At 40.6% G+C, this 16451-nt stretch overlaps 1 protein-coding gene across 1 annotated transcript in view; it reads right to left on the bottom strand.

Annotated features, from left to right (window-relative positions):
* Positions 1-16451, bottom strand: part of CDCP1 (CUB domain containing protein 1) — an 88147-nt gene that overhangs the window by 43178 nt on the left and 28518 nt on the right. The window contains exon 2 of the mRNA XM_089687432.1: positions 8684-8893. Within this exon, the coding sequence (XP_089543558.1) occupies positions 8684-8893 (210 nt within the window). The remainder of the gene's footprint in view (positions 1-8683; positions 8894-16451) is intronic.

The raw sequence follows: 16451 nt of genomic DNA, 5'->3' as shown, positions 1-16451 counted from the left end.
AAAGTAATCCAGCGACTCATTAGTCGTTTGGATTACAAGTGTACCTCAGTTTACGATATTAATGCTTTCTCTGGGATGTTTTGTATTGCGAAAAATTTGTATACCGAAAAGCGGTTTCCCATAGGAATGCAATGAAGACCCATTAAGTAGCTGTCACTATAGGTCAGTGCCGTTTTTTTTTTTAAATGTAATTACCGGCTTTTTTTCTTCTTCACTATAGCTCAGAGAATTAGCTGTCACATTCCCCCCAGCTAAAGAAAGTTTCCTTTTAGTTTATTTTCCTGAGCTAAAAGAAACAAATGTTTCCTTTTAGTTTGTTTCCTGAGATAAAAGAAACAAAGTATCCTTTAGCTCCAGGGAAAGTGACAGCTAATTCTGTGAGCCAGCAATTTAAAAACTGACACCAACATACACTTCATATTGCGAAAAAAATTTGTAAACCAAGGCATTATTTTCAATGGATTTTCATTCGTAAACCGAAAATTACATTAACCAAGCTTTCATAAACTGAGGTACACCTGTATTTTTTTTTTGTGCAGAATCACCGGCCCTAAAGAACGATAGCTCGATCATTGCTGCAGCGAAGATCAAGATATCCCCCTTCCTGTCTGCGACCGTTTATAAACGTATGTTGGACAGGTGGGGGTTAAAGCGTGACAGTGCCAAAAGCGTAAAAATGGCCTGGGCAGGAAGGAGGTGCCAGTGTCTGGTATTGAGGTGGTTAAATTACAAAGCTGTCTGATTTGTTTAGGTAAAGAGAGCAGTATGGGACCTTTACCACTGAAAGGTCTCTCTAGGGCCACTCCATCAGGGTAACAGGCTTTAGTGCCTTTATTGGGCATATAAACTTCTTCTGAAGAGCATCAGATTCAACAAGCACTTACAAGGTATTTAACAAGGTTATAATGGCTTTCTTGAAGCCCTTTAAAAGCCCTTTAAAAATATAATTCAGCTTCAGTCTGGAAGTACGGATCTTAAATGCTGCTAAAAGCCTGTTCAAAGTGAACATGTGAAGGCAGAAGGCTAAAAGATCCAGGGCTGCCATCCTGATCCTGGCATCACTACCAAATATGTCAACTGAAAATGACTTTCTGGTAAACACTGCTGTAGAATAATTCTGCACTGAGAGAATATGAAGCCTGTCGCTGCAGACAACATCTAAAACAGCTAGTTGTCTAGCTGTTGGGCTAAACCAATACATAACTTCAATATATTCCATGTCAGGGACCTGAAAAAGCAGAAAAACAGTAAGAATAGTTTAGAATTCACTCCAATTTATTTGATGTGTGTTCCAGGTCAGTCAAAATAATGAAGACAGAGGAAACCAGCAGTAGAAGAATCAGCATTTCCATATTTCTCTTAAAACAGGCCTCCTTTATGACCTACTGCCAATACTCCCAAACTGGAATTGAGAAGTGCTTTAGCATTCTCTGATTAGACGAGGTGAAAAGAGCGACATGACTGCCCTGCCTCTCCACCTCATCCAACCAGTGAACAATTTGCATTCATTTATAAAATGCTAAACATTCTATGGCTTCTTTTACAAGGGGCAGACTGATTAGATAAGCAGGGGGATCTGTCCGCTCATCTCCTGCTGATCAGAGCAGAGCAGGCGGATGACAGGTATGTGTCTGCTTAGTTTTTGCCCGCTCTGCACTGTGGGTGGGTAGAAACAGATGCTCCCTGTCCGTCTACACCTGACTGCCCTCCGATCAGATTAGACAAAGAGAGATGGATCCCCTTTTATTTTTTCTTAGTGGACTGGATCGGATGTAGGTGGGTGTAAACTGAATTCTGTCCGCCCTTAAGGGTGAATGGAGGGTTCGATCAGGTCCACCTGAAAAATTGACAGGTGGACATGACCGGACCCTTCGTGTGAAGGGGCCTGTGCATGGCATTTCTGCTGAGTGGCTGACCTACGGTGTTCACAATGCATCAGGCCAGTCACTCAGCACATGTTCTGGAAGCAAATGGAGATCACTGGAGTGGCGGTGTCTACTTCAGTGATTTTCAGCTTCCAGGGGCATCAGCCAGGTATGAAATATACATAGTTATATTGGTTCAAATTGTATGTAAAACAGAACAAGCCTGGAATTAAACTTTATAGCCCAATTTTCAGTGTGCAAAGTAAGGGCTCATTCACAGCATGCACAGTCGGCAGCATTGCTCAACACAGGCCAAATGCAAAACACAAGCAAAATGTCATTGTTTGGGCCTAGCCCACACCAACATGCTGCATTGTTGTGCACTATATGAAAAAAGGAAATGCTGTACTTCGCACAGCTTGTTATAACATGTTGCAATGTGCTGCACAGCAATACAGAATGAATCTTACAAAGTAAAAAATAATTTGGCTGTTGCTGTGTAAAATGGATGCACCCACAGCCAAAGCAAAAAGGCTGGAATCATTCCTTTGCTAATTGCTATGTGAAGGCACATTACAGTAAATAGGCAGGGTTAATTTTTTTACTGCCAAGTTCTGGCCAGTCACTATAATTTGCAACAAATTTTCTATACACTGCAACCAAAAGGAAAACACAAAGGCCCCTAGCGGACTGATTGGTTCTGCCTGCCCATTTTCCAGGTGGACCCAATACAACCCTCCAGTCTCCTATGTGTCCTTTTACATCTGCCTACATCCAATCCAATTCACTAATAACAGACGATTGGGGGTCCAGTCCCCATCTGTCTAGTGGAGTGGATCAGTTGGCAGTCGGGTGCATTTATATCTGACTGCCCATAGAGGAGAACAGGTTGTGTCTGTGTCCCCTCTACATAAGCGTAGTGGACCAGCCATCCGCTTGCTCAGTGGGAATCAGCAGACAGATCCTTTTTTTCCACACTAATGCAATTTCAGATTAAACTGGAGTGGAAAATAATCGCATGACAAGGTAAATCACATTGTTTTCAGTGGTGTCCTTTCATATCAATGCGACTCAGCATGGAACGATTTTGGAAAAGGTTTCTGTACCACTTTGGTGCAATTCCAGAGCGTTTTTGGCCCCATAGAACATACAAACCTTATCAAAGTTGCATTCAATTTGCATCCAAGTAGCACTATATAACCGCACCGAAAAAGTCAGCTCAAAAAATCGTACTACAGCAGTAAGAACCTAGCCCACAGGTACAATTCAACAAGTTATACCAACCATTATGCATATTACTGTTCGTATTATATCATTTAAACATTCTCTGAGTTAGTTACTGTGATTTGCTAAGGTAATAATATTGTAAATGTGTACTTCTAGAATTTAAAAAATGGCACTGGCCTAACCCACTAACCAACCTATGTTAAACCTGATCACAAAGTCCATTTGTTCATGCATAATAAACCATTTGAACAAAATTAACTATGCTTTAGTAGTTGTACTCCTATATAATGTTCTTGCCATCTGCTCCAGATACATCTGCCTCACTTACATTAATGATTTACTGTGTACCTATAAAATGCAGCCTTGTGTCTATATAAAAACCCCTGGAGGATTGTACCTATTTCCTCTATTTAAAACATGTGAACACAGTCAGACATTTACGGAGGCAATGGTAAGAAAGCTAAAGTACACGTTGCTATATTTTCAAATATGTTACCTAATATCTGTTGAAGCCTCCCTAATAGCACAACAAAAGTGGTCCCCGTGATGAGGTCTGGAAAAACCCATAACCAAGTCAAGAACACCAAGATACCCCAATTCTGGTAATATTTGCCAGGTTCTGACAAAGGTTCAATTTAAGTTGATTTCTGTCTGTAGGGACAGCATGAAAAGGATTCCATACTTCCCCCAAGGAGAATATACCAGGATAAACAGCCTTTTAGCCACATTACAAGCAATCATTATCAGTATACTAATTAAACCTGGAAGAACTTCATAACCATCTTAATAAGTATTTTTATCCTCCACCCTCCCTCATTTTTTTTAAGCCCCTACTTACCTGATGGTGCATTCTGCACATTTCAGATACTCACCCACCCAGCCAATCCAGCTAAGACCCCCTTCTCTACTGGCAGCGCTCTGTTCAATGTCACCATGTTTGGTGTGACATCATCAAAAGGCTGCTGGTTGTTCAGGATTCATCCGGCGTGTCTCCTGATGACTCCCCGCTATGCCCACCTCTTCCATCCTTACTGAAGGAAAGGCTTTGCCTCCCTGGATTTGTGATGTGCATATCCCAGGAGCCAAAAGAGAGGACAGTGCAGAGGCAGCAAATGATTTGCCGGGGGGGGGGGGGGGCGGGGAGAATTTATTAAAAAAATTTTAACAAAAGGAAACAAAGGGGAAAAAAAAAAAGCACTATCCATCCGGAGGACCAGAGGAGGGGTAGAGAGGAGGGATCAGGTTTCAAAAGATAACCTTTTAATTTAGACAATTATAAAATAAATCAGAAACCCCATTAACAGGACCTAAGTAATTAAAGAAATAACCATCTGAAGTCTGGTGTTTTCCTATTATAGAACACAAATTTTTTCCACCAAAACCTGGAAAATATATAACCAACGTGGGAATTTTTCCCATTTAATAGCATGCAGCAACAGCCCTGAAGAAGGGAGAGTCTTTTCTCCCGAAATGTGTTGGCTTGATGTACTTGATGTTACTCTCAAATGCCTCCAAATCTACCATCAAAAGTGCATTCTTTTGGACATCGGGCACTCCTTCTTTGCTACTATTCCAAGTATATGTGTGGTTTTGCACAGAGAAGCCCCGATCCTCCTCTTCTCAGGTACCCCACCAGCGCTCCTGGACCCTCCCTCCTGCCAGCTGGCCCCACAACAAGCAGCTTACTATAGGGGCACCAGAGGAGGCTTGGCCCAAAGCCGCTGCTCTGTGTGTTCATTCACACACAGACGTGGCTCTGCGCAGCCCCTGTTCTTTCCGCATTGGTTCATTGGCTATGACTGATCGCAGCAGGAGCCAACAGCTAAGGGGTCTAAGGGAGTGGCAGCTGCATGATCATAAACATTGGGGGAGATTTGCTAAGACTGGTGCACTCAGAATCTGGTGCAGCTGTACATAGTAGCCAATCGGCTTCTAATTTCAGCTTGTTCAATTAACCTTTGACAATAAAACTTGGAAGCTGATTGGTTTGTCAGCAGAGTTGCACCAGATTTTTCACTCTCCAGTTTTATTAAATAAGCCCTATTGTGACCTTCCACCAGCTATTCCTCAGACCCATTGATTTTTCAGGCTATTTCTGTCCACAAACCCCTAAAGGGACCAGAGAACAAGACCACATCAGCAGTCTGGAGCTTTACTTTATCATCAACGAAGAACATCAGCCAAGAGTGTTTTGAATGAACTTTGCCAGAACCAAGAAACCCAGGACTTTTTGTTAAAGTACTTTCAATCGTGATCACTTTTTATTTGTATGTTGTAATATTGTCTTTTTTCTTTTGCAATACTGTTTTCTTCTGTAAATATTTTGTTTTCACTGTTTTACCCATTTATTTACCCATCCTATTAACCTCTTAAGCTCCGGAAGGTTTTACCCTCTTCAAGACCAGGTCATCTTTTGCTATTCAGCACATTGCTACTTTAACTTTGTACGGTCATGCTACACTGTACCCAAATTAAATGTATATCATTTTCACACAAAGAGCTTTTTTGGTGGTATTTGGTTACCACTGGGTTTTTTAAATTTTTTTGTGATATAAAAAAAGGGCTAAACATTTTGGGAAAAAGAAAAACGATACTTTCTGCTATAAAACATATCCAATGAAATCAAATTTCTTTATAAATGTATGCCAAAGTGTATTCTGCTACAGTGCTATTTTAACTGGCAATTTCTCAGTCATGCAACACTTTAACCAAATGAAATTTAGATCTTTTTCATGCAAATAGAGCTTTCTTTTGGTATTTGATCACTGCTGTGTTTTTTTATTTTTTATTATAGAAACGAAAAAAGCCCAAACATTTTGAGAAAAAAATATAAAATTTTATACTTTGCTATAAAACATGCAAATCCAGGCCTCCTCCCCTCCTCTACCTCTCTTCCAGAAGGTTCCAGAAGGATTGGAGGGCTCCAGAAGCCCTGACCTGAGGTAACCTCACTCCCTCACTCTCAGGCTGCCTCATCCCAGGCTTCTAACAAGCCACACCACAAAAAAAAATCCTATCTACCTAGACGGCGCTACAAATGTATAGATACACAAATATTGCACTTTATTGATATACAATACAGGACCCTGTTGGCTTACATGATATTTTTATGATTTTAAAAACTTTAATTTTATAGATGTTGTTGGACAGTTTTGCTTGTCATAGCAGTTACATGGCTATGTATACCCTAATTACGGTGCCTTGAAAACATATTCATACCCCTTGAAATGTTCCACATTGTCATGTTACAACCAAAAACGTAAATTTATTTTATTGGGGTTTTATGTGATAGACCAACACAAAGTGGCACATAATTGTGAATTGGAAGGAAACTGATAAATGGTTTTCAAATTCTTTTTACAAATAAATATCTGAAAAAGTGTGGCATGCATTTGTATTCAGCCCCCTTTACTCTGATACCCCTAAATAAAATCTAGTGGAACCAATTACCTTCAGAGGTCACCTAATTGGTAAATAAGTCCATCTGTGTGTAATTTATTCTCAGTATAAATACAGCTGTTCTGTGAAGCCATCAGAGGTTTGTTAGAGAACATTAGTGAACAAACAGCATCATGAAGCTCAAATAAAAGACCAGACAGGTCAGGGATGAAGTTCTGGAGAAGTTTAAGGCAGGGTTAGGTTATTAAAAAAAATCCCAAGCTTTGAACATCTCACAGAGCACTGTTCAATCCATCATCCGAAAATAAGAAAGAGTATGGCACAACTGCAAACATACCAAGACATGGCCATCCACCTAAACCGACAGGCCGAGCACGGAGAGCATTTATCAGAGAAGCAGCCAAAAGGCCCATGGTAACTCTAGAGGAGCTGCAGAGATCTACAGCTCAGGTAGGAGAATCTGTCCACAGGGCAACTATTAGTTGTGCACTCCACAAATCTGGCCTTTACTGTATGGAAGAGTGGCAAGAAGAAAGTCATTGCTGAAAGAAAGCCATAAGAAGTCCCATTTGTAGTTTGCGAGAAGCCATGTGGGGGACACAGCAAACATGTGGAAGAAGGTGCTCTGGTCAGATGGGACCAAAATTTAACTTTCTGGCCTAAAAGCAAAACGCTATGTGTGGTGGAAAACTAACACTGCACATCACCCTGAACACACCATCCACACTGTGAAACATGGTGGTGGCAGCATCTTGTTGTGAGGATGCTTTTCTTCAGGAGGGACAGGGAAGCTGGTCAGAGTTGATGGGAAACTGGATGTAGCCAAATACATGGTAATCTTAGAAGGAAACCAGTTAGAGTCTGCAAAAGACTTGAGACTGGGGCGGAGGTTCACCTTCCAGCAGCAAAACGACCCTAAACATACAGCCACAGTTACAATAGAATGGTTTAGATCAAAGCATATTCATGTGTTAGAATGGCCCAGTCAAAGTCCAGACCTAAACCCAACTGAGAATCTGAGGAAAAACTTGAAAATAGCTGTTCACAGACGCTCTCCATTCAATCTGACAGAGCTTGAGCTATTTTGCAAAGAAGAATGGGCAAAAATGTCACTCTCTAGATGTGCAAAGCTGGTAGAGACATCCCCAAAAATACTTGCAGCTATAATTGCAGTGATAGTGGTTCTATAAAGTATTGACTTAGGGGGGTTAAATGGAAATGCACCCCACACTTTTCAGATATTTGTTACAAAATTTGAAAACCATTTATTATTTTCCTTCCAGTTCACAATTATGTGCCACTTTGTGTTGGTCTGTCCCATAAAATACATTTAAGTTTTTGGCTGTAACATGAAAAAATGTGGAACATTTCAAGGGGTATGAATACTTTTTCAAGGCACTGTAAGAATCTAAAATAAATTAGGATGCCAAACATTCACACATTCTTCATTTAGAAGAAAAGTGCAGGGGAAGGGCTTTGACGTCACAACACTTGTACCTAGACAGTTACCAGCCGGCTGTACCTAGGACAGAACTGCTAGCGGTATTGGAGTCATACAATTTGTACAAAGTGCTTTTATTTACTGCACATGTGAGTGTAAAATTTTAATACAATAAATGCTTAATATAAGGATAAAGCACTATGTTCTGGTATTTGTTTTGACATTTGAACCGATGGAGGAAAACTACTAGAGGAGTGAAGGGGATCCAGACCTGTCGGATACCTATCCCATCCAAATTTTGAGTCAAATAAAGGGACGCAAGCTATATATGACCTCACTTAAAGGTTTGGTCATATATTTAAGGTGAGAGCACAACTGGTGGGGGTGCACAATTGTTGATCTGTCTATAGACACCAGAGGTGGATTAAGAAACATCTGATATATTGCACAACAGTGATTTCAGAGAATAAAGAAGTCTACACAGACATTTTGTTACATTTGTGTTGGATTTATCTTCTCAACTGCACTTATGATTTATCTGTTTTGAGTGAGGAGCGGCACATTAATGTTTTTTTATTTTTATTGGCACATTTCTATAAGTATGTGTATGGTGCAAGAAATCTGCTAATGTATATGTATCACAATTTTAGCACAGAGAATTTGGTATAGCAGCTCACAAGCTTTCGTTGTATATACTTTCAACATTTTAGGTTTCCTTAATCAGAGCACAGAATCTGAACAGTTAACTTACCAACTGTCCTGTTGATTTCCATAATATAGTACTTCTCAGGCGTTTTACAACTGAAGTCATAATTCACCGTGCTTCCAGAACGAATGATCACACTTGTCTTGTCACACTTATTTTCAATGCAGAGGGAGCAGGGAGATGGTGTTGTAATAATGACACTTCTGATACTGATGGTTATGTTGTCTCTTGGTTGTAATGAGATGGTGACACACTCTGTAAAGAGAACAGTACAACTTTTCATTAAAAAGAAAAAAAAATAGTTATAGTATCTCTAGGCAAAACTTTTTTTTTTCTTAATTCTGGATAGAGTGGTGAAGGGTTTGCCCCTCTATCAAGTCTTATCTGTCCAGGTCTCCATTAGGGAGATTCAAACTTCGATTTTAACTGGCAACCATTGTCACCTAGTAGAAAAAAAAAAAAAGGGGGGAAATCCAAAATTTTAGAGTTGTCAGCAGAACAAGTGGTAAGAGGAAATCTTTCAATGGGCACATTTCTTCCTGGGACAACAGTCCTAAGAGCAGATTTTCACTCACTTTGGGAGATTTCCTCTAACTTCCTGTTATGTTCCCGTGGCAGGAACTAAATAGGGAATTTTCCCCAGTGGCGCATAGGAAAACAAAAAAAGGGGGGGGGGGGTTAACTCTTCCCTACTTTGTCCAAAACAGAAACAAATGTGGCTTCAGTCCTAGCTCATACCATTTTTTTTGTGCTTTCTGCAGAAAAGCACTGCAGTCAATTTAATTTGGTTTCCTATTGGACATGTTCACATCTATGCATTTTTGAGCCACTGCATTTTTGGAAAAGGTCAGGGACTTTTTAAAATGCAAAACATTGCATTTTTGGTTCAATAGACTTTAACGGAGATGTGGCAGAAAGCACATGTAGTGCATTTTGAAGCGTTTGTGATGCAAATTGGGTTTTTATTCTGCCCAGCAACAAGTTGGCCAAAAGGAAAAAAAAAAAAAAAAAAAAAAGCAAAAAAAAAATGCAAAAACGTGTCAAAAACGCGTGCAAAAAACGCAAAACGTACTACAAAAAGCACTGCAGAAAAGAACAAAATGCATACTGCATTGGTGTGAACCAGGCCTTACATACAATTATCATTTACAAAACAAAATTTTCTATTTTCATTGTTTTCATATATTTTAAAATGATTTACTGTATTTGTGTAATATAAGTGTGTAAAGAAAAGTTTAAATGTGAGGTGTTTGCTGCAGTTTCAACTGTCAGTGCCAAGGCTTTATTCTTTTCATTGCAGACGTATTCAAATTATTCTGAGAGCTGGCTAAAGGAACACACCTTAAAATTCCAATGGAACAAACCCAAGCTAGAGAACAAAAGAAAAAAGGTAATAACAATATGCAGTGTTAAAACGGGGCTCACATAATAAAAAGAAAATGAAAAAAAAGAGCCAGAATAATTTCTCAGCAGTTTTACATAAACCACAGATAACGAATGTCCATATACTAATCACACCTTGTGATCATAGTGCATTTACTTCTACAGCCAACAAAGATTATGACAATCAGTAGCATATTTAACATCACAGCTGTAACAACCTTGGTTTGGCCTAGGGGAGCAAAGGCTAGAGACTGCACTGTTCTTATAGTCCCATCTACTGCTCATATCAGCATTTAAGAGAAGCTGTATTTCACGTTGAATATCTCAAATGACAGAGTTGCTCCCAAAGCTTTAAAAGTGTGCATAGTTGCTCATGGAATTATGATCTTTACTAGGTAATGTGTCCTTGAAAGTGTAAAGAGATGATCATACTGTGTTTATGATTACAATTTAAAGCCGAACCCCTGCCAAAATTATTTTTTTAGCTTCGGTTTACAATATGAACCACATGTAACTATCATTTTCTGTCAAACGGGACTATTGGAAAACTGTTCATCAGCTGGCTGCAGCTGAAGGGGAGTGTCCCCACTGTCAGACTGCAATGGCAAAGTGGGGAGGAATTCACTTACTGTGTGGATGAGGGAATCATATGTATACAGTTTTCCCGAAAATAAGGACAGTCTTATATTTTTTTTGGCTCAATAACACACACTAGGTCTTATTTTCAGCATGTGTCTTATTTTTTAAATATCCAGGTGTGGACACGGGGTGCAGAGGTGAGCTGCAGGCAGTTGTGGATGAGGGTTACTATGGAGAGGGCCGGCTGATGACAGTTGTGAGCTGCAGTCAGGTGTTGCAGGGGTGACTTGACAGGTGAGTTTCAGACAGGGTGCAGATATGAGCCACAGACAGGGTGCAGGGGTGACTTTCAGACGTGGGGTGCAGAGCTGAGCTGTGGCCAGGGGGTGCAGAGCTGAGCTATGGCTGGGGGGTGTAAAAGGTGGGTTGCAACTCAGCTCACCTCTGCACCCCCCCAGCAGCAGCTCACCTATGCACCGTGTCTGCATCTCACCTGACTCAATTTACCTCTGCAACACTTGACTGCAGCTCACCTTTGCACATCCCCCCTCCCCATCCACTGCCCTCATATGGTTGGCTAGCTTTGCAAAAAGCTGTCAGCAGCTGGCCCCTCTCTATAGTAACTCCCATTTCGGGTCCTATCTTTTCACACAGGGCACCAAGCGCACTTACTCACCACTCCGCCTCTTCCCCACTGGCCTGTGATCATCCCTGGGGCATCTGCCTCCATGCATTAGGCTGCAGGAGGAGATGCCCCACCCTTAAACACACTGCACCCAGAGATCTGTTCCTTCCCTGTCCCACAGTGAGTACAGAGGAAGGGAGGTACTGGGGTCACATTAGCTGATGGAGAAAAACTGACGGAGAAGAGAAACATTGGAATACTAATCAGTACCAGTGTGCAAAACTATATTTGCTCTGGAAGAATAAATCACTTCCAACCTTGTGAATGCTGCGTGTGTGGATGTTGCTGCATTATTTAAAACTCTTAGAATAGTTTTTTTACATTTTAGAATGGAGTGCCTCAAGACTGTCCAGAATTTTAAAGCAGAATTCCATGTAAATTTTTTATTTTCCCATGCAGTGGGACTGTGCATGGGAAATAGTATGTTTAAATTATTATTATTATTATTAAGAAGAAAGGAAAACAGTTCGGCACTATAATAAGGTGGTCATTGTGACAATAAAATGAACATCTACAGAAAATCACTGTAAAGAACAAGTGCACTTTTTGCCTACGTAATCTTTTCTACTTCCTCTCAAATACACTCTTAAAGTGAACCTTCACAGCTAACTTCAACTTTACCTCATTGTAATCCTTCCCCCATCCTTAATCTAAAAAGCCAGGCTGCAGAAAGGAACTGAGGAATTTGTTTCCTTGGTCCCTCTCTGACTCCAAAAGGAAGACTGCAGGGGTCCATTTAGACCCCTGATATTTCACCAAAGACCCCCCCCCACCACCACACACACACACACACTCTTACTAAAAGTATTGTGAAAAAAAACACAATACTAGAAAATGTAAACTATAACTTAAAATATAGGGGCTCATTTACACGGGTTCTCTGGCCCATACAGTGTGAATGAGCAGTTTGTGCAGCTGAAGCTGTCTGCTACTTTATGGCAGTGTTTCTCAACTCCAGTCCTCATGGACCGCCAACAGGTCATGTTTTCAGGATTTCCCTCAGATGAAACAGCTGTGGTAATTACTAAGGCAGTGAAACTGATCAAATCACCTGTGCAAAATAATGGAAATCCTGAAAACATGACCTGTTGGGGGTCCATGAGGACTGGAATTGAGAAACACTGCTTTATGGGGACACAGTGGCTGTACCAACATAGCCACATGCCCTAATTTGACAGGAGTGCAGGTGTGTGTTAATGGCCCCGAATGCATACTGTCTGCGTTTGGGGACGAACACCTGCATTTACATAAAGATAGGTGCAGCGCTAAAATTCAGCCTAAACCCATATAATTACACCACATTCATATGTGTACGGTGCTAATTGTACCAAATAAAATTATATATAAAGTTTAATATGCGTGAGAAATCGTGAAGGCTTGACTCGAAATGGTCAGCAAAGCAGACAGTGAAATCCAACTTCGTCACTAATAAACCCTTGTGATGTGACTCCTTGCTCCAATCATATAAAATGCGCACTCACCAGATGCACATGGAATTTGTGCATTACATATAAACTTTCTGCAGGGTCCCCTTTAAGGTAGATCAGTCAGCCTGCCAGGAGTATGGATCCTCTATCAGGACACCAGCCTCTAGTTCTGCTCCTCTCCCTCTGGGGGTCTCCACGAGCAGTTGGCTCAAAGCCAAGCCATATATAAAAAAGGCTTATAGTGTAGTATTTTCCAAAGGTATCAAATTTATTATGGATGCTTATTAAAAGCAGTTAAAAAGTTCTCCAAATATCCTCAGACAATAAGGAAATAAAGTGCACAAAGTAAAATAACCAGATGTAAATCTCTCCAGGTAGCTGTGTAAGCCACTTTCCAAAATGGCCGCCAGACCTCCGGTCGGCTCCAGCGGCATGACGTCACGACGTTAAGGATTCTCAACGCATTTCGTGCAATAGCTTGTTATCAAAAGGGGTGTGCCATTCACATGCCTGTCAAATTAGGACCTGCGGCTGTGTTCATATAGTTGCTGTGTCCCCATAATGTAACACAAACTGTCTGCACACAGCTACAGCCAAAAAAGTCTGGTTTGCACCATATAGGCCACAGCACCCATGTGAATGAGCCCCAAGACTTAATTCACATACAGAGCTTTATTTTTCATACAGTTTTTTTCCATTGGTTTTTCTAAATGTATAGTGTGAACGAGGCCTTAGGGTCAGCCTTGCTTATCTGGCCAGCAAGGGAGTAATGTGTGGAAGTAGGCCAGTACTGGCTTTGCATAGTGATCCTGGGGCCAATGAGTAACATCTGGTTTCTGTAGCGAACCCCTAGGCACCTAAAAAGCTTTGAATTGAAATGTATGTATTATTAATGAAATATAAATATCTTTGTTTGGAGGAAGGGTATGAGAACAGTATAGTAAGAAGCAGAAGAGCACAGTAAGCCTCAAACATTAAAGTTTAAAGAAAGACAACCAAAGTGCCAACACATGCTGCCAGAACTTGTTAGTACATGTCTGCCCTAACATGAAAGCTGAGATGGCATTTAGTTCAAAACAAAAATACAGCAAGAAGTAGCATGGCAAATTTAAAGTGGTTTTAAAAAGGTTGAAGGTTTTTTTTTTTTACCTTCATGCATTCTATGAAGTACCTACTCAAAGTGAATGCGTGTCACAGAATTCAAGGAAGTAAATGTGTGGGATTTGTTTTAATTAAGTTTTCAAACTTCATGATCATTCAGATTAATAGGGGTAGGCTAGAATGAATTGAAATAGAAAAGCGGAAATGGATATATCTTTTCAATTCTGACCATAGATACTCTTTAAAGTGATAGTTGCTTGGCCATCAGTGACTACAATATGTCATAAATTACTCACCTGAAACAAGCAAGTGATATCAGAACTCCCAATCCAAGTGTTGGTTTCAGACAATGTGGTAGATTTACTAAAACGGGAGCACTCAGAAATTGGTGTAGCTGTGTATTGTAGACAAGCAGCTTCCAACTTCAGGTTGTCCAATTAAAGTGATAGTAAACTCGTTTCTTTAAATTTTATCTATGTAAGCTTATAATAAAGCTTGCCTGTAGGCAAAATGAATATCTCCTAAACGTGCACCATTAAGGAGATATGCTCTCATTCCTAAAGCTGGCACATGCGCTCTGAAGGAACGGCATACCCGGGCTGCTCCTTCAGAGCGGTGTTCCATGGCCCGGGACTCTTGCGCGCATGCGCTGGAGTGACATTATTGTGGCCCGGCCTGTCAGAAAGCTGAAGATCGCAAACCCAGAAGAACTGGGCGAAGATGGAAGCCTCTGCAGTGGTGACAGCGTGCCGCTAGAGGGCTTTATTTTAAGGTACATTTTACATGTGGTGCATACTAGCACATTATAGCATTACCTTGCAGGGGATTATTTCTCACGGTTTACAATCGCTTTAAGTTTTGACAAAACCTGGACGCTGATTGGTTTCTATACACAACTACACTAAATTCTGCACTCCGTTTTAGTAAATAACCCCCACTGACTTAGAATGTTTCAAAGCCATTGGATCAGCATACAAGTCAGGCATCTAGCATTTTACAAGGATGTTTGCAGTGGCACAATTTATATTGTCTGGCCTGGAATGTGTTCAAACACAGAATAAACCATGGTCAGCCTAATTACCAGAAAGCCAATAATGTCTCAATATAGGTTATAATTATAACCCTGTCTCAGTACTATGCTTATACTATGCTTATTGTGACTCTGACGTACAATATAATGAATGTTTTGACATACTGTAGCATCATTTTAGTCTTCTTTTAAAGTGTTACTAAACACACAACAATAAAATCAGTCTGCATATGCAGTAAAGCATGCTTGATATACTCACTGTGGAATCTAAGGGGTTAATCCTCTGCATTGTGTAAAAAGGCTGCTTGATCCCGTCTTCTCTGATCCTCCCCTTCTTCTACTGTCCCCTATCCATCTGCTGATAGAACGGAGTCTTGGGGCAAACTGCACAGGCTCAGTTTGATGTATATTACTAGAGGTTTTTTTTTCTTGTGATAGTGCATGTGATCAGCAGAGGGCCAGTTAGCGCTGTCCAGACAGAGGGTCAGGGGTTATGCAGCCTCATAGGACAATCGGGGGAGAATGCAAATTCCTCCTACAAGCTTTAACCAGTGCTCGGCTGGACACTGATAGAAGTCACGGGACTGCTCTATATTGTTGATAAGAAAAAGGTATTTAGCAGTTTATACAGTTCGGTCCATCTAGATTTGGACACAGGCACAATTGTCACACTTTTGGCTCTTTATGCCACCAGAATAAATTAAAATGAAAGAATCCAAATGAATTTGAAGTGCAGACTTTCAGATTTAATTCAAGGGGCTGAACATAGATATTTTAGGAACGTACAATTTTTAGAAACTGCAACCATTTTTATACACAGTCCCTCCCATTTTCAGGGGATCAAATGTAACTGGACAAAATTAATATAGTTATATATAAAATGTTCAATTTTAATATTTTGTTGAGAATCCTTTACTGGCAATGACTGCCTGAAGTCTGGAACCCATGGACATTACCAAAGACTGGGTTTCCTCCTTTCTGATGCTTTGCCAGGCTCTAACTGCATCTGTCTTCAATTCTTTGTTTGTGGGTCTTTTTCTCTTTAGTTTTGCATTCAGCAGGTGAAATGCATGCTCATTTGGTTTGAAATCAGATGATTGACTCGGCCATTGCAGAATATTCCACCACTTTTCCTTCAAAAGCTCCGGGGTTGCCTTTGCAGTGTGTTTTGGATCATTGTCCATCTGTACTGTGAAGTGCCGTCCAATCAACTTTCCTGCATTTGGCTGGATCTGGGCTGACAGTATATCTGTAAACACTGCAGATTTCATACGGCTGCTTCTGTCTTATGTCACATCATCAATAAACACCAATGACCCACTGCCACTGGAAGCCATGCATGCTCATGCCCTCACACTGCCTCCACCATGTTTTACAGATGATGTTGTATGCTTTGGATCATGAGCTGTTCCAAGCCTTCGCCACACTTTTTTCTTCCCGTCATTCTGGTACAGATTAATCTTCGTTTCATCTGTCCAAAGAATGCTTTTCCAGAACTGGTCTGGCTTTTTTTTTTTTTTAGATGTTTTTTGGCAAAGTCTAATCTGGATTTTCTATTCTTCAGGTTTATGAATGGTTTTCACCTTGTGATGAACCCTCTGTATTTGC

This window comes from Staurois parvus, unplaced genomic scaffold (genome assembly GCF_062004578.1).
Source record: "Staurois parvus isolate SC_StPar_1 unplaced genomic scaffold, SC_StPar_1.0 ptg000020l, whole genome shotgun sequence".
NCBI classification, from domain to species: Eukaryota; Metazoa; Chordata; class Amphibia; order Anura; family Ranidae; genus Staurois; species Staurois parvus.
Note: the sequence above shows the minus strand (reverse complement) of the source record. Positions and strands in the feature narration are given on the sequence as shown.